The 27,738-nt window shown below is 35.7% G+C and overlaps 4 protein-coding genes across 4 annotated transcripts in view; all 4 read right to left on the bottom strand.

Moving 5' to 3' along the window:
* Positions 1-9,031, bottom strand: part of LOC125821259 (protein FORGETTER 1) — a 35,842-nt gene extending 26,811 nt beyond the window's left edge. Inside the window, exons 1-8 of the mRNA XM_049500676.1 lie at positions 8,389-9,031; positions 4,880-4,945; positions 4,233-4,406; positions 4,028-4,158; positions 3,735-3,811; positions 2,909-3,090; positions 2,666-2,743; positions 235-367 (exon numbers count right to left, since the gene is read on the bottom strand). Coding sequence (XP_049356633.1) covers positions 235-367; positions 2,666-2,743; positions 2,909-3,090; positions 3,735-3,811; positions 4,028-4,158; positions 4,233-4,406; positions 4,880-4,945; positions 8,389-8,832 — 1,285 coding nt within the window. The 5' untranslated portion in view covers positions 8,833-9,031. The remainder of the gene's footprint in view (positions 1-234; positions 368-2,665; positions 2,744-2,908; positions 3,091-3,734; positions 3,812-4,027; positions 4,159-4,232; positions 4,407-4,879; positions 4,946-8,388) is intronic.
* A 1,917-nt stretch (positions 9,032-10,948) lies between these two features.
* LOC125821278 (metal tolerance protein 9-like) lies at positions 10,949-13,140 on the bottom strand. The gene is made up of 6 exons (XM_049500694.1): positions 12,763-13,140; positions 12,437-12,549; positions 12,108-12,353; positions 11,955-12,035; positions 11,458-11,688; positions 10,949-11,356 (listed from the first exon to the last, which is right to left on the bottom strand). The coding sequence occupies exons 1-6, from the start codon at positions 12,986-12,988 to the stop codon at positions 11,012-11,014; spliced, it is 1,242 nt and encodes a 413-aa protein (XP_049356651.1). The 5' UTR covers positions 12,989-13,140; the 3' UTR covers positions 10,949-11,011.
* Positions 13,141-14,155: 1,015 nt separating this feature from the next.
* Positions 14,156-18,948, bottom strand: LOC125821276 (glyceraldehyde-3-phosphate dehydrogenase GAPCP1, chloroplastic). Its single transcript, XM_049500693.1, has 14 exons — positions 18,780-18,948; positions 18,516-18,613; positions 18,359-18,426; positions 18,221-18,259; positions 17,925-18,025; positions 17,176-17,288; positions 16,993-17,092; positions 16,752-16,898; positions 16,598-16,658; positions 16,399-16,496; positions 16,126-16,268; positions 15,946-16,029; positions 14,598-14,687; positions 14,156-14,461 (listed from the first exon to the last, which is right to left on the bottom strand). The coding sequence occupies exons 1-14, from the start codon at positions 18,840-18,842 to the stop codon at positions 14,407-14,409; spliced, it is 1,260 nt and encodes a 419-aa protein (XP_049356650.1). The 5' UTR covers positions 18,843-18,948; the 3' UTR covers positions 14,156-14,406.
* A 1,831-nt stretch (positions 18,949-20,779) lies between these two features.
* Positions 20,780-27,161, bottom strand: LOC125821272 (DEAD-box ATP-dependent RNA helicase 36). The gene is made up of 6 exons (XM_049500689.1): positions 26,452-27,161; positions 25,511-25,833; positions 23,190-23,393; positions 23,027-23,108; positions 21,879-21,977; positions 20,780-21,128 (listed from the first exon to the last, which is right to left on the bottom strand). Exons 1-6 carry the CDS (start codon positions 27,046-27,048, stop codon positions 20,967-20,969), a joined length of 1,467 nt encoding a protein of 488 aa, XP_049356646.1. The 5' UTR covers positions 27,049-27,161; the 3' UTR covers positions 20,780-20,966.
* Between the last annotated feature and the right edge of the window lie 577 nt (positions 27,162-27,738).

Raw genomic sequence — 27,738 nt, 5'->3', positions numbered from 1 at the left:
ACTGAAAGTGAGATGACTCAGCTACTTGTAACTTCATGATCAGACTATTAATAATAAGAAGCATAGATAAATATATGCTAAGAATCCAAGCACCTACTTAGTGCTGGTTAGCACCTCTTTAGTGCTGGTTTTTCTGTTCATTTTATAATGTATCTTGCTTACTGATCAATGTATTTTTTAAAATAAAAAGAACTATGCTAAGAAACAGTTAATTTTAGCAATCAGAAGGCTAACCTAAGAAGTCACGGAAATTAAGAAAAGAAGTTCCAGCTCCCCAAAGCCCAAGGCGAACCATGTAGGCCATATTGCGAGGCTCAGAAGCACCAGTTGCTGAACAATAAACAACACGAGCTTGAGGAAGACGAGCCTGTTATACAAAATGCAACTAGCTCATAAATATAACTTACCAAGAAAACAAGAAAAGTAAAATTAATTTGATCGATCGTAATAGCTGTTCATGTGCAACAGATATCAGGACCAGCAGATATAATGACCCAATAATGTCTGCTTCAAATAAAACCCAACATAGCAACTGTATTCAATGATTATGCGAACATATTAGAAAGGACAAGCTTTTACTGTATATAAATATGCTAAATGGGGTAATGCAGATGTTAATGTTGATCAGACTAGATTGTGTTCTCTAGCTTCTCTTGGAGGTTATACCACTCAAAAGGCTGAGATAACTTGAGGATTTCATTAAGAGGAAACCTTAGATCAAGGTTTTTAGAATAATATGGTAAAACATAAAGCTAAGGGTATCTTAAGGTTAGGACGGAGCAGTTTTCATGCTAGGCTTAGCTAACCTTCATTCATGTTTACTTTGTGGGATTTCCCTGGGTATGTTTTTGTATCAATCCATTCATTAAGTAATAAAACATCAAACTATATATACCAACAGGCACAAGCTGATCAAGAAATATTATACATGTTAAAGAAATATATTAGGTCAGCCCATAAATATCGAGGAAAAGATCTTTTAAACTTCCATTTGTTCTCCTCACCATACTTTGCTTTGATAATGCTACTCCAGTAGGATTGAGGTATTTGAGAGTACCTCCACAACCATTTCAATCTAAGAGCCTTACTCTGAAGCTCCAGGTTTCTGATGCCCAATCTACCATGCTTTTTCCCCACAAGAACCTTGTCTAGATGCAATACTTTCTTGTCCTCATTTCCTTGCCAAAGGAAATCCCTTCTAAGCTTGTCCACGATGGACATCATATATGCTGGGAGTGCATTCAGAACTGAGTTTATGAGAGTGACTCTACCTCCTATTGACAAATATTGTGATATCCACTTAGTTAACTTCTTTCCACACTTCTCAATCACTGTGTTCCAGATATTCTTGGACTTTGCTTTGGCACCTAAAGACATCCCCAGATAAGTGGTAGGCAGTGTGCCCACTTATCCACTCAGAATCATCTCAAACCCTCCATACTAGGTACTGCATTAACTATGTATAAGTGGCTCTTTCTCTAGTTTGTGTAAACCAGAAACTCCTTCAAGCAGAGCAAAATAGTTCCAAGAATTCTAAGTTGATCCTCATCAGCACCACACAGAATATGTTTTTTGAAACTGAAAAAAAAATCTTTGTGGTGCTAGTGAGAATCAACTTAGAATTCGTAGAACTATTTGGCTCTATTTGAAGGAGTTTCTGGTTTACCTCCACAACCATTTCAAATCTAAGATCCCTACTCTGAAGCTTCAGGAGCTTCAGGTTCAGGTTTCTGATGCCCAATCCACCATGGTTTTTCCCCACAAGAACCGTAAGAATATGAATAGGTTTATACAATCCTATTAGAATAGGAATAGGTTTATACAATCCTATTAGAATAGGAATAGGTTTATACAATCCTATTAGAATAGGAATAAGAATAGAAATAGGATTACTAAATAGTATCCTACTTGGTAAAGGATTGTATTGTAGTGTCTATAAATAGGGTGTCAATGTAATAATGTAGAAAAAACAACAATTCAATAATATTCTTCTCCTATATTTCTCATATGGTATCAGAGCCTCTACGATCTTGGTAAACAATCAAAGAGCTTCCACTGCCGGCAGGCGGCTATTATCCATATATGCCACCCGTCCGGCCAATGATTATGTTAGCAAAAGTTGGATCATCGTGTATCTTTCTGGTGACTATTTTCTCATATAAGTGGCTCTTTTTCTAGTTTTTTATTAATATTGATTTGGATGCTTTAATTTCTGAAATTGATTTAGGTGCTTTAATTTTTTGTAAATGTATAACTAACTTATAAATTCAAAATTCAAAAAGAAGAACACGACTACACCTACCCGTTTGGCCACAAATATATTTGGGAAAAATTTGGGAACTAGTATTAGCCATATAATTTACCATTACTTGGCAAACATCCCAAGTTCACAACTTCAAAAAAATATATATATAATGCAGGGAAGAGATCTTAACTTGCTTTTGAGAGTGCAAATCTCCAGCTTAACTACTTTCCACTGTATTATATGCATTAACTTTCCTAACTTATAAGTCTTGCTCTTTTCAAATATAAATAACACATGTTTCTTGTTCTTATTTAACTAACTTAGAAGATGCATATTTTTTTGACAACTTGCGATCCATGACTTAATTTGGGTGGAAACCACATCTTACCGAAATTCAATGACTCAATTTGAAAAACAAACCTGGATTTCAAGTACAGCTTCACCAGTTCGAGTTGGCTGTCCCCCAGCTTCAGGGACCAAATTTTTTGCCTTGTGACACTACAAATAAATAATAAAAGTATAGCTAAGTGCAACAAATTGAATGTCTCTTTCTTTCAAGAATTTGCACAACTGATAAAATCCATTACAATGATACATACAATTCATGGTGCAAACTATACTGAACTTGGTCCAAAAGGAAAATTATTTTTTTTGAAATTATACCTCATCAAATATGACGAGGCCATCAAATTCTGGCCCACACCACTGTACAAGCTGCTGCAAACGGGACCGACCTTTCTCCGAAGATGCTATCAGACTGCTGTATGTTGAAAAAACAACTCCCTCCCTGACGCCAACAGACTTCGAGTCAAGCTTAGAATAAGGTAGCTTGTTCAAAGCATGCACTACAAGAGAAAGTTATAGATTTCCAGTTACAAAATCGATTCAGTCATTAACCATTTGGAATAGGAAATGATAAAAGGAAAAATTGCATAAAAAACCATGTTACCTTTATCAAAGAAAAAAATTACATCAAAAAACCATGCATGATTTCACCATAAAATACATTACAGTTGATAACTCAGAAAAATCTTAAGTAGCATTCCACCAACAAAAGCAACTCATAGAAAACAGTAGAATGTGGTACATGTACATCATGAATTGACCCAAAATAACCAAATTTGACCACTTACTACAAATAGCCCAAGTACATATATCGAAAGATATTCATGACTGTCCCAAACTACAAAGTCAACATCTTATCTGCATTTCTTTTTCTTAGATTCTAATAGAGTAGTTAAAACCTCATCGCAGCAGCGTCTATCGAGGCTCCCAGAGTTATCAGTTGATCTCTGCAGTTCCCAAAAACAAGAACATAGAAAGCAAAAAGGTGCTTGAAGTTTATATCCCTTAAACTTCTAAAGCTTAAGGAATGGGTAAGTATCAAAGAACACAAAAGCACAAACTAACATAAACAAACAGAGAAAGGAATAGGTAGATCGCATGCAGCATTTAACCTGAGACCATATTGAAGATTCTCAATAACTACCTTCTACACACATAGCGCCCACATCATCCATGTCTCGTCTTGCATCAAATTTCAAATCCGAACCAACAGAAATCCACCTGGGGAAAAGCATTATGAGGAAACAATCAGATTTAATTTTAGAAACTATCACGTGTTTGATCATAAACGAAGAAAACAGATCCTTTAGGAGTACAGTCATCATTTTAGCAACAAGGAGACAGCCATTAAATGGATGTTAGAATAGGTTAAGATTCAATAATGCAATCTTTTAAGTGGTAAGTACAGCAATGTACTTATTTTACTTGAGAACTTACAATGCTTTCCTTCTATCATGGTGCCAATTCTCCCATATTAGTCCAGCAATTGTTCGTCCTTTCCCCACACCAGCACCATCACCGACAAAAAATCCTGCTCTAGTACCATTTGGAAGGAACTGAAGGTGTCTCTGTTACAGGAAAACAGTAACCATAAGCTAAGAGCCTACTAACCGAGTTGAGTAACATGAGTTAGAATAGCAACCTGACAAGCATAAACCAATGTCTCAATTTGCAGGCAGGACAATGTTTTTGAGTTTTCCAAGTCCTCTTTGATCGTAAGATCATAGGTGGGTTCAGGTGGTTGTACTGCAGATAAGGAAGATGTCTCCACTATAGGATCAGGATGCGGAGGTCCAATAGATAGCTTGGGAGGCCGCTGTGTTGAAACAGGACAAGAAAATAAGAATGAAGAGGATCAACCATCAACTTGTAACATACTAACATGAAAATCTCAAAAGGTTATAATCAGTGATGATATTATGAACTACCACATTTAGAGAGAGGAGGGGATTGTTGGAGTTAGCATCCACAAAACGTTATCACACGTTTCTCCAATGATAGGCTTACAATCACCTCTCTCTTTCTTAAACTGGTTAGCAAAGAAATTCGAACAGTTAATAAAGTCATTGCTAAGTTGTCAGTCATTGTAACAAAAGTAACATATACATCTCTCTTTTACTCCAATATCCCACTCTCTACAGCCATTATCACAGGTTTATCGTGTTTTCCCACTCTCTCTTCTCCAACATTACAGAATTTTACATAATAAAAATAATTGAAGGCAAAACACATATTTCTCCCACTATTACAATACTAGGAGTAAAAGCTGAGATTGCAAAGAAAACATACATAGTCCATAAAAGTTTCTCCAGCCATGCCACCTTCATCTTCTTCACGTTCTACTTCAATGGCCACCTGAAACATCGCGATGCAATGTTGAGAACTGAAAAATATGGAACAAAGTTTCCTATACGAGATAATTAAGGTCGATTGGTGTATACACATCATCTGATCAGAAGAGAGCGGCAGAAATAATTAACCAGAAGAGTAAAGTTACCAAGTTCAAAAAAAAAAAAAATTAACCAGAAGAGTTTGTAATTATTGAGCCTGCTCCATCAAAAATTGTTCCATAAGTTCTAATTGTTGAGCACAACCTTTCTCATTAGAACACTATTCTGGTGATACGGAAAATGCTACTTAGATTTATACTTTTCTACTATATATAAATGAGGAGAGGATGAACACTGCAGTGCACAGTTGTACCAAAAGTAACAAATATTTACGAAGGGGATGTACGAACATTGCACTGGGCAATTGTACCAAAAGTATTATAAACTGCACACTTGAACCTTACACTTTTTTATCATACATGGACATATGTCTTTGGTACTGAATATCTTTTCTCCTCTTATATACACTTCAATTCAATTCTCCTCTTTTTATTGACGCGTGTTTACCTTTTTATTTCCCATTTTCCTTCTGCTTCTTTGTTCCTTCTTTAGTGGATTGTTCTTTGTATAGTACAATTTCTATGGTTCTTTTTTCTATTTCTACTCTCACTTATGTCTTTATTTTTTGCAGTTACTAATTCTTGTACTATTTGATATTTTAAGCAGAGGATATAAAATTCCTCAACAAGAAGTTGTTGCAGTGTTAACCCTAAATTAGTCTGTGCTTATTGATCGATTTTTGCTGAATATCAATAATGTTATGGTGAGGCTCAACTGTTTCCAGTACACGGTACACCTGATCTGCATTGGTCTTGGTGTTAACCTCTTTGACACAGTGTTGTCCATTACTCCCCCATTTCAAAAAGAATGATCTAGTTTGACTTGGAAAGGAGTTTAAGAAAAAAAAGAAGACTTTTTAATCTTGTGGTTCTAAATTAAAGTTATGTCAAATGTACCAAAATGTCCTTTAATCTTGTGGCCTAATTATGCTGCGTGGAAAGTTGAAGTTAAAGTGTTGCCAAAAAAGAAAGGGGTCATTCTTTTTTAAACAGACTAAAAAGGAAACTAGGTCATTCTTTTTGAAAGAGAGGGAGTATTATTTATTTTCAGCATTCGGTTCATAGTTTTGTCAACCCTCCATGAGTTTTCACAGTTTCTCCATGCATCCCCCTCTTTCCCAAAAGGTTGATTTTTTCTTTTGTTTCCGTTTGGGTCTCTACAAAAAATTATTGTAAGTTAATGCTAAATTGATTTGATGTGTAATTTTTGTTTTTGTTTCTTATGAGCTAATGTTGAGATCTAATGTGCGAGAGATAATTTGTTGGGCATTAATAAACCAGATAGATGTTGGATACGGAAATCGATTTTTTCCTTCTGACTGGGTATCATCAACATAAGGCTACCGGCATCTATAGAGGATTGGGTGTCTTTTGTAGAGAACCATATCTTTTTGTAGATTCTTTACTTTTTGGTATACTTCTTGTATACGGCAGATTTTTTTGTCCTTTTGGTTTATGAAATGAAATTGTTTACCTGTAGTCAAAGCAAAGAATTTTGCCTCACAGGGTACATATTGATTCCCATAAAAAAAATACATTGTTACTTGTTAGAATCTAGATTAGAGGAAACAATAACTATCACTAGACCTACAAAGAACAATATTGATAACTGATCATTTGATAACACAATAGTGAAAGGGAAAAAGAAAAAAAAATTGGAAGGATTTGTGTGCCAGAGGAAGGATACCATGTCGACACAATAGGGGTGTGGGTGTGGGATCCACACTGGATTTGGTCAACTTACCTTGGGTGCCTTGACTACATCTATGACCGAGGCGAGAAGTTTAGATTGATTGGGTATTTGGTTTGATTTTTGGGTTTATATATATATATATATATAGAGAGAGAGAGAGAGTCATATGAGGTAGGCCAAGAAAGTATTAGGTAGAGGTGATTAGACAGGACACAGCTCCAGATTACCGAGGACATGGCGCCTTAGATAGGAGGGTGTGGAGATCGCGTATTAGGGTAAAAGGTTAGTAGGTATGGAGTGTTGTCTTGATTTTCGAGGGGTTTAGCCGTTTTCTAATAGAACCTGGCTTCTGATTCCACCATTACTTGTTGTTGATTATGTTTAGCTTATTGCATTATTTTGTGGTTGTTATTGTTATGTTATTAGTTGTTTTGTTTCTCCACTGTCAATACTCGAGCCGAGGGTCCTCCGGGAACAGTCTCCTTACCTCCACGAGATAGAGGTATGGTTTGCGGACACTCTACCCTCCCCAGACCCCACTTGTAGGATTTCATGGGGTATGTTATTGTTGTTGTAAGGGGTATCTGGTGGTCTATGATCAAGGAACAAAAGGGAAGTCATAGCATGCAAGGAAGAGTCTTTGGGGGAATTTTACTTTTTTTTCTTTCAATTCATCTGAGGGTGTTACTAAGAACATCATAGGGGCAGCTGAGAAAGTAGTGGGGGAGAGGAAAATTTCCAAATGAGCAAAAGATCACTTACTCTCCAATGATGTTCCATATTCAAAGTAATGCTTTATAGAACACCATCAAGTCTCTTATCACTAGCCTAGGAGATGTCATGATCTCCCACTTGACTAAAGGATACTTCTTCACCTCCTATGTTCAATTCATCAGACCTTCCTCGGCATTCTTTCCAACTTTTGCACCACACTTACATGGATGAACATCAACGATATGTAATAGATTGGTATGTTAGAGAAGTTGTTGAGCCACTATCTTCACTAAGGAGATTCAAAACAAAGAAAGTAAACACACAAAGAAGCCAAAGGGATTCAACATCTACTATATATTAAAGAATAGTCTTAACCTTGTATGTACAATGTAGTATACGTTTCCAAAAGAAAAGGGATCCAGATGAATCCCTTGCACCCTCCTAGCTCCGCCCTACTCTCTATCAAGATTCAAAGCTTCTTTCCTTATGAAAGTTTTCTTTTTTGGGCACCATGCAAGATATTTCTCAAACTTCTCTATCATAGGATTCTACATAGCATAATCCTTATAAGATGCTCCAACAGATATGTCAGGCTTTCTAACTTTGTCAATAACCCTCTACTTAATTTTATACCTAACTAATTGTAATATATGGTTGTTTGGCAGGTGAGGTTAGCTTTATGTGGAAAATTTTGGTTAAGAGCAACAAAAAAACAGTTAGTATGGTTAAAGTAAAACTGGCAACCACGCGCAATACATAAAATAAAAGTCATCCAATAGGTACTAATCTCATCGTGGCAGAAAAGGAACAACGAAGACTGATTTTGGAAATCCCAATGTAATCTCATAAGTGGGAAAGTTCAAAAACATTGCCTTCAAATTTTGGTTATTTTGTTAAGAATACAATATAATGGGGTTGGGAAGATTAGTTTTGACTGAAAACCTCATTGACTTCTTCCTCAGGCAGAGGTGGCGCAGGGGGACGGAGAGCAGCAGGATGAGATGACGACTGAGGAAGAAATTGCCTAATCTTAGATACATCAACGGCAAGGTCGATCCCACATTGAGGGCAGGAGAAGCGAGACAGGCCGTGAGGGACGTTGAGTATAGCTTTGCAGTGAGCGCAGGGCAACTGGATCTTGGTAGGATCAATTCCATGAGCCAGGGCACTGCTTCGCTGCTGCTGAGGCATGAGTTCCGGAGGCAGCATCTGCGGCAATTGACAAGTAGGGCATACAAACTCTGTCAGTCCCGGAGCGACTGTCAAAATCATCTTACAACCAGCACATCGAACTTGACAACCTCCTCCACTTTCAGAACTACTCGCCGACGGTGGTGGTAGAGATGGAAGAGTAACTGAAGGTGTCGGCACCGATTGCTGTCCCATATTATTACTATATATTAACAAACTTTGAAATCAAAATGTACTGCAATGGTGTAACTGAATACAGTAGTAACGATGGGAGAAAAGAAGTTTCCGTCAACTAAATAGCCGGCGGAGGAAGCCGGCGATGTCCGGTGAGTTTTGGGTTGTCCTTAATTCATGGGCTTTGGGGCTAATGCTCCCGCTTCCGGCGAGTGGCAAGACTTTACACAGATAAATGGACGAGTGAGTATATATTTGAGTTGTTTGGCCCATAAAAGAACAAAAAATGGCTAAAGCTACCCCCTGATGTATTGAGAATGACACATATATATCCTCTATTAATTTTTTTGTCAAAAATTATCCTTAAACTTTTTTGGGTACTCAAACATACCCCCTAAAACTAAAACATCAAATATCGTAAAATTTGTGAATTTAAAATAATGGGGATATTTCCTCATAATGTATACATTTAATCATGTATTAGTCATGCGGCGGTTTGTCAATCAAACGTTGTATTAATGTTTTTGACTTTATTAGCTTGATTTCATAAGTGAGCATTTTAAATTGAATAGATAGTGAAAAATCGTCTTTCGTGATGCAAGTAGACTTTCGACCAAATTGAAGAAACTCTTGTTTAGTCAGGACGTTGTTCATGTTCCTTGTGGTGCTTTTTCAACCCTTTGTTTTGACTTAGTAAATTGCATCTGAATTTATAATGAATAACTTATTTTCTTTCTATCCGATCAAGCATTGTTTAAGTTATATAAAAATTAATATACAAATAACTTATTTCTTATCCAGTCACCAAACGACCCCAAAAAAAGATTATGGAGGATATGGGAGACATGGCATTTAGAAAAAATAGAGATCATGGAAGAGGTGGAACATAATGGTGAAAAGTTGTGGAGAGATGGAGAAACTGAATTTAACACATCAAATAAAATATTCAGAATATGATATTTTAAACTTGTTACATGATAAATTAAAAATTAAAATAAAAACTCATTTATTTAAAAATCTCACCCACCTGACTCAGTGACCGTTTTCCAAAAGCTTGAACTCACGATTACATCTCCTTCTTTGTCATTTAATTAGTAGGATTTTGTAACTCCTAAATAACTTTAAAAATATAATTTATGGTTGTAATTATACAAGCTAATAAAGATAAAAAAAAAATATAAAAAAAAGAATTGTGTAATTCTCACCAACAACTCATTAGTAATTATGATTCTAAAATTAAGAAAACAATGTATTTACCAAATACCCGACTTTACGTCAGAAAAATTTATTGGAATAATAGCTCAAGAGTCAAAAATATGATATTGTGTAGGTCAAATAATCAAACTATAAAAGAAAAGAAGAAATAACAACAATTAGGAAGAAAAAAGATATAAGAACAATTATGTCAGGATTCAATCTAATAAGTTGAGTGATGAAAAGGATATAGAAGTAAATCTTTAAAAAGACTCAACAACAATGATAACGTATCTTGTGAAATTAGGTGGGGTCTGAAGAGAGTATAGTATACACAAATCTTATCACTGCTTCATAAAGATAGAGAGACTGTCATCCGCTCAAGTGCATCAAACCATGTATTAAACGAAGAAAACCATAAAATAAAAAAAACATAGCAGTAATATATAAAACAATAGTGAAAAAGTTTACAGAACTTTAAAAAGACTCATTCATATATTGGATATCTAACATAAACAAAAATAAAATCTAGGTAAAGTTTTAGTTTCTAGTTCATATCTAAGAGAATTTGGTCAAATCTTTTTCAGATTGGAAATTAAACTAAAAAAAAAAAAAAAAAAAAAAAAAAACGATCTATCTCAAATGACATTCTTTATCTTGATAAAAAAAGAAGAGTAAAAGAAGCCTTTTGTCCATAATTCCTTTTGGTGCACCTATAATATTCCTTTTGTTATAATAAGATTGCGGATTCATTTGTTTTCATTAAGATTAAGACATGTGAATCTGAATAAACATTTGAACGTTCGTTTTTCGGTATACTTCTGGTTTACAAGCGTTTTTATTGCCCGCTTCATTAATAAAATTGTTACCTCATCAAACAGAGAAACTTAAACTAGAATATTTCTTTCATCTGGACTAAGCCAATGATCTTGAATAATTCATAGATTCAACTCAACATGAATATTATTTTGAGTAAAGGTACTTAATGCAACTAGTATGTATGTCATTACACTGTGATTTTGTGTTCTGGCCTGTGAGTAAACTCGAAGTCTATATGGACGAAAGCACGCTCTACTTCAGGGAGTTGCTCCAGTTTTTCTTGCAGTGTTTCACCAATATTATGTGCCTGATTCAAAAACATGTCCTCTGGCAACACTATATCAACTTCCACAAAGTAATTTACGCCAAAAGTATATGCTCTAACCGTGTCAATGTGCTTGATCTCTTCATGATGATTCCATATAAGATAGGTTAATTTCGTAAGAAAATCTGGTGGAGCTGTTCTTCCTATGAGTGACCCGACATTTTCTGCTACTGTCCTCGCCCATGTGCTTATTGTGTACACAGCTATCTGAAAATACAATGTATATATAAAGACTTTTATGATTATCAGCAGTGTGAAACAATGTCTTACTACTAATCGAAAGTTGTGACTTGTGATTGTGAACTCACTATGATAGCTCCTGTAGGATCGATCCACCAGTAGAATCGGACTGCTAAGACAGCAGTCACTAATCCAACTGAGTTGGTTATGACATCAAAGAAATGGTCTTGGGCATAAGCTCTTACGATTTCATTTTTGAACCTTCGACAGTAGACCATAAGCAGAAACTTGACTACTGTGACCGAGACCATAATCCCAATCGTCCATTTTTCCTTCTCGTGGTCCATCTCAGGGCGAGACTGATCTCATACACATAGATAGAACCATCCAAACAACAAATGCAGGTTAACAAGTCAAGTGTAATGCAATTGCTAGGGAAATTGCAATATCTATCCAACAGTAGAAGTACCAAAACCTATTGTTTTTCCCTTCCGTTTCCTATAAATTGTAGTATTTCAAAAACGAGGGACAAATTTAAACGATTGACCTCTAGAAGTACGAATTCAAAATTCAAAACTCTATGATCATACTGCTGTGCAAAATTCATTCTCAGCAATTGACATACCTGATTTATGAGTTCTTTTGCAGACTCGAACAGTATTTGTAATCCTAGTGTTGCCATTACAGATGCAAAAACAATAATACCCTGAACGAAATAGCAACGAATGAGTTACAAAAACAACAGAACAAATGACTTAAACTGAGTGTGATCACGCACCACAGGCTGCATCCTTTTTTTCCCAATAGGATAGTGATACTGATTTGGATTTTTCATGGCATGAGAAGTAAACCACAGAATAAACCCGGATAAGAGGTCTAAGAGAGAATCCAACGTCGATGCTATAACAGCCAATGATTTGCTCTGAACAGATGCATATATTTTTGCGATGAAAAGGATTACATTAGCCATGTTTGATAAATGAATAGCCATCCTTTCACTCTTAGCAAGCTGCTTCATTTCGTCCTGATAAAGTACACAATTATTGCAAAAGTTAACGAGTTAATTTACGCCTTCTCGAGTAATTAACGAGAAAGAAACAAACAAACCTCAGTTAGACTTGCAGGTAAACAACCAGATTCATTAATGGTATCCATCTCATTGAACCCTTCCACAAGCCTTTCTTGCCTTTTGTAATATTCCGCAATTTTACCCTGTTTCCCTGTAAATAATCACACAATAGAACAGATATCGAGACTGGAAAAATGAATTTGATTATATGATTCACCCACCAAGTACTTACTTTTTGAATTTCGAGATTCAAACAAGTTTATAATTGACTGTATTTTCATTTGAAGATACCATGCCCAAATTAAACTCGAAATTTGAATTTTGTTACATAAATTGGAGCAGAGTGAGTATTACATATACATACTGGGAGTGGGAAGGAGACGACGGACACTAAAGGAGTGATGATCGGAGGAGCGTCGTTGTTCTGGAAGATGAAATTCGCTAACGTTAAGCCTCCATGACGCGGAAGATGATGACTGAATCTGATCAACCACCGCCTGAGCAGCCGGAGACAGCAGTTCCGTCCTAAAACTGTCGAACAGAGGGCCGTCATTGCTGCCGCCACCAACATTACTCCGACTGATTTCCATGTTTAGAGTAGTAGTAGTAGTTACGTACTGATATTATTGAACAATTAGCTTTTCTGCTTCTAAATGTAATAATGTTTTGTTTATATAGTAAGAGTCATCATCTCATGGTTATTGTTAGCGACAATATTTTTATGATAAAATCAGTTAACAATGCATTTTTATATTTGAAAGTTCTTATATATAAAAAAAAAATGCTTTCTTTCTTCTTAATTTTCATGTAAAGTCAAATACCTGAGGAAAAGAAAAAGCATTAAAATACTTACAAAATGAATTAAGTCCCTAGTACATGTTAGTATGGACGTAGAATTGGATTAAACAAATATTGTTTAACTTAACCGTCATCATACATTTGATAACTACTCCATTGCAGCACAACAAGAGTCATCTATCCACATCTATGTTTTTTTTTCTCACGAGTGGGAGAATCAATAATGTTCTCACTTATCCTTTAACATGATTCAAACTTTTAACCGACCAGATCGATGATGAAGGTGCTCAACTACTTGAGCAAACCTCAATCATTCGTCATTTATATAAAGTTGTATTCTTTCTTCTTCAATAATGATAAAGTGATAGTACTCCTTTCGAGCCCCCGGTAGTTTAATTTCTATCATTATGTTCAACCGAAATTTAGTAATTTTGGTCAAAATTCTATATTTGTTTCAAGAAATATGCTAAATATGTATAAATTATTAATTTAGAACTCAATAATTCAAATGGACTACAATTCCAAACCCATAAACTTTAAATTTTAACTTCGGCGAGTGCTAGTAAGTATTATCAGATAAGAAATACGGTGTACGTAGCATTCGAACTTTAATTGGCAATAAAACCAACTACTCCACATATAAACATTGCAGCATGAATCTTGCACTCTTCCTCATCTTTTACTTGCTTTATGGTGTGCGTCATTCTCCATTATACATTAAAAAACAAGACATGAAAGTGAAAAAGAATATGCACTAAACTTTCGTATTTTTGTCCTTTCCTATTCCAAGTGCTTCATAAAGCACAAATTCGAAGCATCACTTATCCTACAATTACAAGTAGAGTACTAATCAGAAACACTTGTTTTTAAACTATTGCTTTTGATATCTTAAGCCTTCACTATGACAAACTTCTTAAACATGATGAATCAGAGAATCAAGTTTGGCAGTAATCGGCAAATTAACAAATTTTATGCTCTCCTTTTAAGTAAAAAAAATTGCCACCTCTCCATAGTAGCAAGTGTATAAAATTACATCCTTATGAAAAGACGTATGTAATCATACATGTCCAACTGTTCATTATTTTAAACTAAAGTACGACAGTAATGAAACTCAATCCATAACCAAAATGGAGCATTCTACTCCACAACTTTTTCAAATACAAATTGTTGCTTGCGCCAAACTCTGCAGTAGCTACTATTATCTTGTATTTTAATTGGTGGCTGCTACCAACGCCATGTGCTCGATGAGGTCCAATACTCGGTTGCTGCAAAGGTTAAGATTACAATACAACTTTGTCAACAGTTCTGTAATATAGTAGTATGGACAAGGTTTCAACTCTTTTTTTTGTCATTGCCTATTTTCTTGTTGGGGATGGTTGGTTCAGAGATAAAAGGTCATACCTGTAACCCCACTCGTTATCATACCAGGAGACGAGCTTCACGAATGATTTGCTCAGGCCTATACCAGCTTTAGCATCAAATATGCTCGACCTACATATCAGATTAATTAATTAATTAGTAATTCAGCATAGCTTCAAATCAGCAGTTGAAGTAGTATATCATTCACAGTTAGAACTATTAGCAGTTCTGTCCACTTATATCCTACACGGCACTGACCTCTAATACTCGTGTACTTAGTTTATAGTAGCACCCTTTTTTCTTTGGATAATTATACTTTAGTGTACCACTTAATGATAGCATTGCCAAATGACTAATTTATATACAAGTATCGTTACTTTTTAGGAGGAATTTTCTGTTGTTGATAAATCAATCTGGCATCATATTAAAAGATGTGTTGTTTATTCTGCAAAAGTTGAGATATTGGCTACTCCAAGCTCAGATATTACTTCATCATCCTCTATTCAGATGAAGGTCAAAAGTGTCTTATACAAGAGCACCAGAAACTCAGATACTTTATCCTCCTTTATTTCAAGCACCCATATCATCATATTTATGTAGCTGAGAAGAGGAGAGCATATCAACCTTTGTCCTCTTCGATAGCTAAGCAAACTTTTTTAAAACGACAGACATTCTGCTTGCATGCATGATTTAATGAGCTGTTGCAAGAAATCTTCCACTTCCACAAAATAAAGAAGAGAACAAACGGTCATGCAACTCCCCTAACAATCTCTGTACATAGAGGGACATTTTGCTTTCCTCTAGTAGTGTTTCACTGTGACCACCTTTTATGAAGCTTTAGAATGAGAAGTTAAGATCACAGATAAATTATTTCAAACCAAGAAATTCCCGAGGGCTAGCTGGTGCATGGTTTGAGACTCGGTTGATAATCAACCAGCGCTCTTCTATTCTTCCCCACTTAAATACCCGGATTTGACTGCAGCAGGGTTCGAACTCATGACATGCACCTAAACCCAGTGCTCTTACCACTATACAAAAGTCCGTGTGGCAGACCATGAATTATTTTACAGAAAAATATTCAAGAAAAGGACTGCAGAGTATGGGTGAATTTGTTTTTACAATTTTTTTTAAAAATAAATTTTTTTGTTTGTTTTTTTTTGGGCTCAAGTCTCTGAGCAGCACATCTGCCCAGGGGCAATAATGGAGTGATAATTATCCACTGCCATTAATATGTTTTACGTTTAATCTTGTGAAAGGTGCAAGGAAACAGTTATATGGAAGCATTCAGAGAATATGAACTTCTGAAGCACATTGGATCTCCCTGCAACATGACCCCTATTCCCTAAGATTAGTGTGTAAGAGATCAAAAGAGAAGAATGAGCAAATCTACCTGGAATCGCCAACAAAATCATTTGAGACAACATCCTCGTCTGTGTAACCCAAAATGCCTTTAAGTGGACCCTCTGATGCATACCTAGAGCAAATAAAGCACTAAATTAGGTAAAATAGTCCAAAAACAAGATTGTCCATTAAATAAGAACCAGATGTATAGAGCATATAGAAAGCTTACTTTATCGCTGCTTTCACATCATCATAAGAAGCACTTTTATCTAGCCGGCAAGTCAAGTCAACAACAGAGACATTAGGTGTTGGGACACGGAACGCCATTCCAGTGAGCTTCCCATTCAATTCTGGCAGAACTTTTCCTACTGCCTATAATCAAAGAGGAACATTTGTCTTCCATCACAACCATGAACTTGCCCCTCTCTCCCCACCCCAATAACCGAAAAAAAAAGAGGAGAAACAGAAAAGGTAAATAATACATCAAGAACTTATGTAATACCTTAGCAGCACCAGTTGAACTAGGGATGATGTTTTGTCCTGCACCACGGCCTCCTCGCCAATCCTTCATTGATGGGCCATCAACAGTCTTTTGGGTAGCTGACCATGATATCAATTTAAATACGACATACAGAGAATGTAGACAAACAAAAGAGAAGGTAGACATGGTTTACACACGTGTTAAGCAAGAAGAGACATACCTGTTGTTGCATGCACAGTAGTCATTAGTCCCTCAATAATGCCAAACTCTTCATGAACCACCTGCAACGAGAAACAGCATGGGAAAGACCGTCAAAAGTGGAGAACAAGCAAATCATGTGTGGTTGTTCAATTAAGCCAGTTCTTAAGCCAAACCTTGGCAAGGGGAGCAAGACAATTGGTAGTACAGCTAGCGTTAGAAACAACATCCATGTTGGTTTTGTAAGTTTTCTCATTCACTCCTACCACAAACATAGGTGCATCAGCTGATGGTGCTGAGATTACGACCTTCTTTGCACCACCCTGCACAATCAAACAAAAAGTATCAACACAAGAGCTGCATGAATAAGGTGGGCAAAGAAAGAGCGTTTAAGGCCAGAAATAGCATGTCCTCCACCTTCTTATGTGCTGAGGCCTTATCAATAGTTGTGAAGACACCAGAAGATTCAACAACATAATCTGCACCTAAATCACCCCATGGAATATCTGCGGGATCCCTGCATCAAGAGAAGTTTGCATGAGTGAGCAATAAACTAACATGATTTATTTTATTGTTTTACTTGTAACTTAACTAATATACCTTTTGCTACTGACTTTAATCTGCTTCCCATTGATTTCCAAAGTAGAATCGTCCAGGACACTGATGGATCCACTGTAGACTCCATGAGTGGAATCATACTTGAGCATGTAAGCCTAAAATGAACAAACAGAAAATGTTACACACTTGGCCCAGAAGGTGGTTTTTCTTTTGATATGATAAAGTCCATTCCTCAAATCCCCTGCGGTTCATCCTCACTTTGCTCCCTTGGTGATAAATTACAGTTAGAGATTCTTCATTGATTCATTACTAGGCTATCCCTCTCTTGTCAGCTCATACCTCAGAGGGCTAAAAATCTACTCGCAGAAGTACATGAAGAACGATAGAGGAGAAACTATTTTGCAGGAAAGGACATCAGAAGATGAAAGCATCAAATAGAACACTAGAGGAGGAGGAAGTAATTCATAGATACAAAAACAAAAAGAAATATAATGATCTGCAGATCATAAGCTAGGGTTGCCATTTTTACCAGTAATTGTTTGGAGTCAGTGTCAACAATTTGTTTAATGACGGTGCTTTTTAAATGTATCCTTACTTATATCAGGAAAGTCCATTCACTTACAACCCTTCCTATTAAGGTGTCAACACTTAAGTTTGACATAATAACACCAGCCGAAGTCCTAGCGATGCAATATTTATTTCTACAGCGCTTATACACCGGGAGAAATTACACTACCAATCCCAATTTCATGCAGAATCACACACCATATTTTCACGGGATACGTTCTTACCATATACTTTGCATCGATAAATGGGTCATTAACTGCGACCACATCAATATCATCCCTGAATGTTGCAATTCGTAAAACCAATCTCCCAATACGTCCAAAACCTGCAATGTTTGAACAACTTAGACATACATTTTCTGCAGGTACTGTAACAACCATCATATATGTTCATACAAGAAATTTGATATAAACTTCTACAAGGGACAGAAAATCAAGAGACATCATAAACGAAGCAGCTAATATTTTCAACTCAAGAACCTTGAGAACTACATAATCCAAAACAAAACAAAGTAACATACCATTTATACCAATCCTTGTCTTCCCACCAGTCTGTGACCCTGAGCAAATGCCAAACAAATTCAAGCATCTCAACAACACATCCATTTGATCATCAAATCACAAGGTTTAAAGTTAGAAATGTAAAAAAAAAAACTTACTTGGAACTGTTGGAGGCAGCTCAGTAGCAGTTGCTCTGATAGGTTGAATACTGCAGGCACCAGATTTTCTGCAGGTTTAACTTTTGTATATCAGCTCTTTTTCTTCACTTACCAAAGTAGTAACGAAAATCAAGGATAGTAAAACACAATCACTCACTGTAAAGACGAAGATTGCAAAATTGTCACAGCATCTCCGAAGACAGACGATTGTAATTTAACAGAATTACTACTATGATGAAGTCCTGCACATGATGCCTGAACAAATTCATAAAAAGTCAAACACTTCCATTAATACATAAACTTGATTCATATATCAAATGCAGCTGAAGAAATTCAGATCGACTGGTAAAAGCTTATAACGAACGCAAACAAAACAAAGTTGACGAAAGTGAAACAGAGATCTAAATAACAGCATATTTACCTGAGATCGATGAGAAGGTCGAACAAGGGAGGCGGTAGGTTTGAGAAGAGAAGAAAAAGCCATTGTGATGAATGCGAGAGAGTTTGGTGAATCTCTATGCAACTGTATATATATACTATTGCCAAAAACCCTAGACAAAGAAAAAAAAAGAAATGAGAAAATGAGCGGAGATTCTTAGAATAAGCTGTTGTATTGTTGTACAGTAGAGAGGGAGGGGAAGTGACCAGCTGAATCCATAATGGGCCTGGCCGGGTCGGGCCGAATAAATAAAACACATGTTGGAGTTGACTGGCCGACAGCTGGGCCCGTCTACATGTCTATTTAATTGGATTTTGCCTTTATTGACCTGTTAACTTCAAATGCTCTGTATCACCTTTTTGAGGAATTTTTTTCTTTTTTTTTTTTCTTTTTCGTGTTTCATGTGGGAGTTGAATTCAACTTGAGAGGAATGGACATTAACAAAATAAAAAAACTACGGTGATTCAAAATCGAATCGAAATATGATAAGTTGAATCGAGAAAAAGTTGTTGGCTTATCGGTAATGGGTTATTGATTTAGCAATTACGGTGGTTTAAAGATTTTTCTTAATGGGTTAATTGACAACCCGATAGTAAATTAAATAATTATATTTATACAATTTTGTATATATAAAGTCATTAACTTAGAGTTTAATTTCATAATTTTATTTTAGGTTGTCTCAAACTTTTGATTGTTCTAAAATGTGACACTGTTTGCTTTTGAGCAAGATGCATTTCTCAATCATATGATTGAGAAGATGAATCAACGTTAATTAATTTGAGTCATTTGTTGGTCAATTTAGTTAGCAAATAAAATTGATAAAAAATAAAGAAGTTGGTGAATATAAATGGTAAAGTTGAAAATGATTTGAAGTACTAATAAATTTTATGTTGGTGAGAATAATCGTTATATAAGTATAAGTGGTTAAAAAAGTAATGATATGAATTATAACTTGTATTTACCTATGAAATAAATAGTTAGTAAATACAAATGTAAAATTATTTTTACAAATTATAAATTTGTAAATCAAATTTTATATTTAACATTCAATTTTACGTAGGCTGAAGCTACAAGCAAACCGGGCCAGGGCGGGCCTAACCTAACATGAAGAGGCCCGCAAGAAGATGCAGGTTAGGTGTAGTATATTGGAAACATCCACCAAACATGTGAAGGGGGGATGGATGTTGGATTTGCACCTGATGGATGATGCGTAATATACAGGAAAGTATATTTGCACTTGGAAATAATTCATTTTAAATACTCGAAAAGTCAAATACTATTCTCAACTACGAACATTAGTATATTAACCATCAAATCGAAAAAAACTCGATTAATGGTTTGATTTGATTTGATATTAAAAAAACTTGACAATATATGGGTTGGTTTGGTTTTAATTTTAAAAAAAAACAATTTGAAATCAAATTAACTCGACATTATATATAATTATTAAAATCTATTTTATACATAAAAGTATTTACTTTGATGTAATTTCTACTTATACGTTAATTCAACACTAAGATTTAAGAATGACAATAATGTTGAATATTTGTTCTTTAGTTTTACATTGGTTTAGACATTTAAAATATGTAACCCAATATTAATTTTTCTTTAATGTTTAATCATGTAATTACTACTTATTAGACTTATTTTACCATGATTTAGTACTTTCAAATTATGATAACTTTCATTATGACTTGTTAATTTACCATATTTATTTTATACAATTTCATTATTATTTTTTATTGAATGTTTTAGTATCATCACTCATCTCATATTTTGTGTTAATTTCTTAAGAGACACCTTAGATAGTTATATTTTGATTGAACTAAAGAAATACTTGAAACACAAGTTAATTATATGTTTATATGAATACTTTACCATCCAAGGTTTATTAGTTTGATCTAAGTTAAAAATTTAAAAATTCCAACTGATTTGGTTTGGTATTTGAAAAACTCGAACCAACACGAAATAACCCAACGTTGAAAAATCCAAATTTCATTAGTTTGGTTTGATTTATAACTTTAAAAATTTGATACAAATGGTTTGGTTTGATATTTGAAAAATCCGAACAAAACCCGATCATGTACGCCCCTAGCTGCTGCTGTAAAATAGAACTCTCCCATCTAAAAAGACTCTCTGCTGTTAAGCTATTCACAAATACAGGAGATCTCAAACTTCTATATCTTTTGTTACTCCTTCTCTTTTCTGCTTTTTGTTCCTTCCCTTTCTCTCATTTTGCATTTTCTGTTTCTGGGCTTTACGACTTTCTGCTTTCTCCTCAAACCCATCATCCATCATCTTCATTGATGCAACACGCTTCGCCTTGTAAACCTTCGAATGCCACAAAAATTTATGTCAAGCTAAAAGAATTTCAACCAATCGAAGTAATCTAAAATTAGTACTGAACACTTGACGCGTATTTGGTTTGACAGAAGTCATTTTCCGGAAAACGAAAAGATGTTTACTGTATTTGGTTATGAGCAAACCAGATATTGTTTTGATGAAACTTTTGAGTAAAAGAGATTGACAATAATGTAACACCATTAGGTTAAGGCAAGGATATGAAGCTGACAGATGTGAGTTGTGAAAGACAATGACTTTCACCTAAAGTAAGGGAAGTCATTCTCCCTCTTTGGAGCAAAATATTTGCCCTGAAGTATGAAGTACCAGAAAATAACTTATGTTCTGAAAACTATTTTCTGTCATACCGAACACACCCTTTAAGCCTGTCGGTACTCTTTGCATCAAGGTATTTAATACAGGTATTCAAGAATACTTTCTGCCATACCAAATACACCTTTAATCATGTTGGGTATTGTATCAAGGTATTTAATACAGGTATTGAAGAATGTTTTCTGCCACACCAAATGCACCCTTTTAAGCCAGTTGGGTACTCATTGCATCAAGGTACTCAATACAGGTATTCAAAAATATTTTCAGCCATACCAAACACACCCTTTAATCCTGTGGAATACTCATTGCATAGAACTATCCAATGCAGGCAATTAAAACTGACATATCCTAAACTTATTAAATTGACCAGACATTTACAAAAAGGGGAAAAGAAGGTATCTGTCTTACCTTTGAGATGTCATCAAGCACCTCATTCTCTTTACAATCAAATTTCTCCAATTGTTTCCCAAGCACGGCTTCTATTTCATGAATGAGATCCACATCATTCTGCAAGAAAAAATCTTTAAACTAAGCAAACAAAAGAAAAGAAATTTTAAAGCTTCAAGTCCTAGAAGTTCCTGATTAGTCCTAAGGCAAAGAAAAACATTCATAAAACACAGCAAACATCATTATTGGCATACCCCCAACACCTTTTCCGTGATATGGGTAAGTAAGCTTGACGAAAATAAAAGGAAGAGGACTTCACTCAGAGAAAAGCAGCACTAATACTGAATCACACTTGTTAGCAACACACCCTTTTGACTGAAGGTCTGTCAATTCAATTTCTTCATTTCCAACTTAAACACGCTTCTTTTCTTCTCCCTTTTTGGATAGACTACAACCCAAAATCTAACTGTCAGGTAATTTTGGTATATCTAATTGTAGATCGATGAAATGGGCACATCACATGAAGCACCAGATGAGGCCAAGCTTGAGACTGAAAAGCTCAGGACAAACTCGTTAACAAAAGTAAAGCCGAGTTGCGTCCGAGAACTTGAAAAAAAACAAAGATCAGGAGGCAAATTTGAAAGTAAAGAAGCTCACTCATGAATTGAAAAGAAGATGAGCACGATGTAGTGAAACAATTCTATGAAGCAATCGAGTCAAGACTAAAGGAACAAGAGACTGCTGTCAACCATTTAAGCGAACTTCAAAAGCTTTGTGCTGACTATGCTGAGATGCTTTGAAATGTGAAGAAAATATACGTCGGCAATGGCACTAGATGGTGCAAATGCAACCAATATCAATCAAGAACAATATATTCATTCCACCAAACAAGAAATTGAGAGGTGAAGGCAATTTGCATAGACTTCACAGAAGAAAAAGGCATCAGAAGCTGATAGGAGAGCCAAAGCAAGAAAACGCTGAGAGAATGATGAATGCTGCTGGAAATGGATGATTAAAACAGGAAGCCTGCAGATCAACTAAATGAAGAAACAGTGCAGTCATCTAGAGGATGCTCATGGCAAGCTCAGGCAACAACTTCAAAAATGTGAAGAAGAGAATAAAGGGCTGGTATTGGCTTTAGATGGTGCTAATTCAGCAACACTTCTCACCTGAGTAACAAAGCTGACAGCAAGTCCACCTCGTCCAGCTCTTGCAGTACGTCCAACACGATGAACATAATCCTGTGGATACCTGCAGCAGACAATCACTACATTTATTACATTAACCTCTTTTACATTAACTTGTAATGGAAAGATCCAATCATATTCGCACCTGGGAATGTCATAATTTACCACCAGATCAACTGTTGGAATGTCTAAACCACGACTCGCAACATCAGTAGCGACCAATATTGGGACCTGCCCAGATTTGAATTTATGAAGTGCAGAAAGCCTCAGTGACTGGGACTTGTATGAATGCAACGCGGCAGCATCAATTTCGAGTTCTTCCAACAACAAACCCAAAAGCTGACAGCTCCTAGTCAAAATAGTAAAACATAACTGTGAATATACAGAAATCATTCTTTTATTTTTTAAGATTGATAAGGAAAGCATCAATGAGTACTGTTACCTTTAAGATTATGATACTTGTTTGAAACTAGTTTGCATACCTTAGTGTTGTACATACTTTCACTTATTGAAATTAATGGTGTAAGAGAACCTTCCAGATTAGTGAATAGTTGCTAGATGTGTGATAAGATCTTTTTTGTTTTATCAATTGTTTTTGGTGAAATAGAACGTCTTGGTAGTATCGGAAATAGCCTCTCTATCCCACGAAGGTAGGGGTAAGGTCTGAGTACATCCTAACCTCCCCAGGCCCCACCGGTGGGATTACACTGAGTGTGTTATTGTTGTAGTTAGTCTTGGTAGATCACAATAGCCGAGTCACACCCTTTTACATACTTATGATACTGATCAGGATGCTATTAGTGAAAGGATTACTGGATTTTTCATTCACTAAAAATTGTATTGCATGCCAATAAAAACATAAAAAGAATACAAGTTAAAGAAGTTTTTGAGTTATTTCATTTTATCACTTCTAACCAAGAAACTTATACTCTTCGAGACTTGAGAGGGAAGATAATTTTTTTTTTTAAATGTAAGTTTCCGATACACCTCTCACCTCCTTATATGTGACCACATTCATTTTCATGAAAAACCTTATAATTATGATTAGCAACAAGAATCAAACCCAAGAGTCTAGTACCTTATCTAATTCAATACCATGTTGAACTTATAAAATGTTATGCAGTTTTATTAATGTAAATGCCCACACACTAAGTTAGAGCTGGTACAAAACGGGGACACTCCCAGGTACAAAACAGAAAAAAGCAGACAAATACTGTAAGGTTTGGTACCATGTTGAGTTGTGTGCACCACCTCTTAAAAGCTTGTGCTTTTAGAGAGAGACAAGATGCATTAATTTATTTAGATAGGTCTCAAACACGAATTCTCTGCTTTTCAGAGTCAAGACTGTTTAGTCTGGCAAGCATCACATGTCACAGCAGAAGAACAGAAATTATCATTTAGTAGGGCAATGCTGAAAAGAAAACACACATTTTTCCTGTTTCCATATTCTCTCAGTTCCTTCTGTTCTCAGATGTATCTTTCTCGTACTACATGCGTAACTTGAATGTCGTATTTCATACAATTTTCACGCATTACACTAAAGAGAAGTTAAGAAATGAACAGTGCATTCATATCTTTGCACATTCTCTTTAAGAGTGTGTTCGGTACGATGGAAAATAAGTGAGTTTCTTACTTATTTTCTTGTATTCGGTACGTAAGCAAAAAATATAGTCCTAAAGCATGTGTATATAACCTAGACTAGACAAATACTATGGGAGGTGAGGGAGGGTAGGGGTGTTGGGGAGGTGGGAGTGGGGGTGAAGATGAGGTGTGTTGGAGGGTGGGAAGGACATAAGCACGAGGGAAGTCATTTTCCTCACTTATAAAGAACTTGTTTTCCTCGAAAAAATATTTTTCAAAAATTTTAACCAACCGAACATGGAAAAATTGTAAACTATTTTCTGGTAAATATTTTCCTCCATACTGAACACACCCGGAGTCTTTGCTAATAAATCTCGCAACTACCAAATTTTCTGACCATATCTACACCTAATTGGTCAATATGACTAAATAACCATATAAATCCAGAATCCTATCTTATCTTTTATCAGCAAGAAGTTTTAAATCAGAAAAAATGTAAAGCATAGAATAATGCAAATATTATTTACCAAGAGAAAGGTCAGAGTCACCAAAAAAAGAAGAAAAACAAATGAAACTTTCAACACAACAATTGGACCTACACATAACCTACAGACAAATCCCCAGTCAATAATTAAAGTTTTAACCCTGTGCATAGTTAGCCAACAGAATCGTAATGGGAGTCATATTTTGACTATCCTTTCACACATGCAAACCACTCAAAGAATTCTCAGATGAAGCTACAATCACCCAAATAAAGCATGTGACTGTTCAATATTCATTTGGATTGATAAGATATCCCTAGTGGTAATGCTTTAATCTATTCCATGACTACATAATAGAAGTTTAGTTAGTAAAATGAGTCTAGGGATTCAGAAATAATTCTACCTGCAGGTGGAAACAAAAATGATTGCAGAGCGAACGCCTATGTCTTTGATTTTGGATAAAATGTATTGCAGATAGACATCCTTCACATTTTTCGGAATAAAAATGTACTGCTGCTTAAGTGATTCTACAGTCTTGAATCCCTCATATGCCTCATAGAAATATGCTTTGTTTGCAGAAAGCTCAAGTAGCGTCTGTAGGTTGCTGGTCATTGTTGCAGAAAATAGAAGAGTTTGTCGATTCTTCGGCAAACACTGAAAGATTGCTCTCAACTCCTCTTCAAACCCTACGTCTAGAACTCTATCTGCTTCATCCAAGACAAGGAACTGAAAGGCAACATACAAATAAGAGTTCACAACTGAAGAGAATCCATTCTGCGCATTTTCGAAAACGTATAGTAAAGGACCCTAACAGGAACATGGGACTTTAAGTAAATAATCTCACCCTTCAGGAGATGATGCCAGTCATAAAAACAGAAAACAAGGAAAATAATTGTTGCTCTTCTTGTCTCCATGAAAAATAAGTGTGTCTAAAACTTCATTTGTTAGAAACTGTCTCACCTGGCCCTTAAGAAAAAGATTTCAGAGGGCTCAAAGATGATCATTACACAAATTCGGAACTTGTTTTTTACAAAATCTGCCTTGGTGCTATTTGCCTGTGAAGCTCTACGAGTACTTTTGTGTACTCACATATCAAAATAATTCTCGTACATCAATTATCAAAGAGAAAAGAAGCTTTTTTTTTTTAGTATGATTTGACAAAAACTAGTACAGTGACAGTGCACTGATTATACAAATCTTCCAACAGGCATCTTTAAATGAAATCTCCTTAAAAATGTACCCTTTGGACCTTAGTTTATCTCAATTTTTTCTTTCCTCTCAAAAATAGTTTCTTTAGCTACAATAATGGAATTCTAAGAACTAAAAAGAGCTCTTAGTTTTTACCTTAGTTCTGGAGAAAACTGGGGGAATATCAGGATTCTGTTCAATGAGAACCTTAATCCTTCCGGGAGTTGCTATCACCACATGGGGTCTTTGCATCAGAGTTTTAGTCTGGGTTATCATATCCATTCCTCCCACAACCACAGCACACCGTAAATTCAAGCAGGAACCCAAGGCGCGAAACTGGTCGGCAAGCTGAAAAGCAAGTTCCCTTGTCGGAGTAACCACAAGACAGGACACCCCATAAGGATCTTCAGCTAGACGATGAAGAATAGGCAATGCAAATGCTGCTGTTTTTCCACTACCGGTCTGAGCTAAACCTAACACATCCTGTCCGGAGAGTATTCTGGGGATACAGTGATATTGTACAGGAGTGGGTTTCTTCATGCCCAGCTCATTACAGGTCTGTACGGCCCACCCAGCGAGGCCTAAGTCAGAGAAGGTGATATGACTAGGGGTAGGACCAGAGTTAGTCTCCTTGTCAAGCTGCTTTGGGGTTTCTTCAATGGAGGTTGGAGCAGGAACTGGTTTTCTGGTGGCCGGTTTAGTTTTTCGGGAGAATAAGGGGAAGTTTTGATCCACTTGGACTTCCTCCTCCATTGTATACAGAGCTCAATTAGGGTAACTGTTATTAGGGTTTCGAAGAGAAACTCTGAGAAAGTTGCGGTTATCGGAGAGAAGACAGTGCCGGAGACAGATGGAAGACGGCGGCTTTCAGTTTTCAGAGCTATAAATGGGCCGATCTGGAAAAGCCCAAAATAAGTCTATTTGGGTTTAAGTCGGGTGCGACCCTATTTAAACACATAAGATAAGTAGATATCAAATACGAACAAAAAAAATAGTTTCTATTGAAAAACAATTTGTTTGCCCCTTTCATGTAGGACACGAAGTAGGGTAGATAGTTGAACGTTGTTTAGCTTATTCTTCTTTACAATTAGTCGTATTACTCTTATAATTTCTTGTCTTTTGAGTTTGGTCATTATCATTATATCTTGTTATGACTATTGTTTAATATGTTTTATCAGGTCATGACTATCTTCATTTTATTCTTTCTATATACCCTACTTTGTGGATTACAAAGGATCTACCTTCTACAGACAGACCCTACTTTGTGGATTACAAAGGGATAAGTTGTTGTATATAATCTCAAAATACAAACTAATGTTATATAGGATAATAAGTCTTGAAACTATATTAGGCTATGAACAAGTGAAACTAAAAATGTGACCTAGCGGTCAATAAAATTAATGAGAAACACAAGAGACTACTCAAATATATAGCCACACCGTG

Source organism: Solanum verrucosum, unplaced genomic scaffold (assembly GCF_900185275.1).
Source record: "Solanum verrucosum unplaced genomic scaffold, falcon-dt-bn FXZP01000222.1, whole genome shotgun sequence".
NCBI lineage: Eukaryota > Viridiplantae > Streptophyta > Magnoliopsida > Solanales > Solanaceae > Solanum > Solanum verrucosum.
The sequence above is the reverse complement of the archived record's forward strand: the minus strand, read 5'-3'. Positions and strand labels throughout refer to the sequence as shown.

Coding starts and splice junctions, on each gene's coding strand:
- LOC125821276 (XM_049500693.1), bottom strand. CDS start 18,842: ATGGCTTTTTCTTCTCTTCTCAAACCTACCGCCTCCCTTGTTCGACCT. Junction 18,026..18,220: donor GACAAGGATTGGTATAAATG/GTATGTTACTTT, acceptor CAAACATTGCAG/GTTTTGGACGTATTGGGAGA. Junction 14,688..15,945: donor GATTTTGTTGGCGATTCCAG/GTAGATTTGCTC, acceptor TCTGATATGTAG/GTCGAGCATATTTGATGCTA.
- LOC125821278 (XM_049500694.1), bottom strand. CDS start 12,988: ATGGAAATCAGTCGGAGTAATGTTGGTGGCGGCAGCAATGACGGCCCT. Junction 12,550..12,762: donor TCGTCTCCTTCCCACTCCCA/GTATGTATATGT, acceptor GATTATTTACAG/GGAAACAGGGTAAAATTGCG. Junction 12,354..12,436: donor TACCTGCAAGTCTAACTGAG/GTTTGTTTGTTT, acceptor GTACTTTATCAG/GACGAAATGAAGCAGCTTGC.
- LOC125821272 (XM_049500689.1), bottom strand. CDS start 27,048: ATGGAGGAGGAAGTCCAAGTGGATCAAAACTTCCCCTTATTCTCCCGA. Junction 23,394..25,510: donor ATTTTTGTTTCCACCTGCAG/GTAGAATTATTT, acceptor TATTTTGACTAG/GAGCTGTCAGCTTTTGGGTT. Junction 21,978..23,026: donor CTGTCAGCTTTGTTACTCAG/GTGAGAAGTGTT, acceptor TTTTTCTTGCAG/AATGATGTGGATCTCATTCA.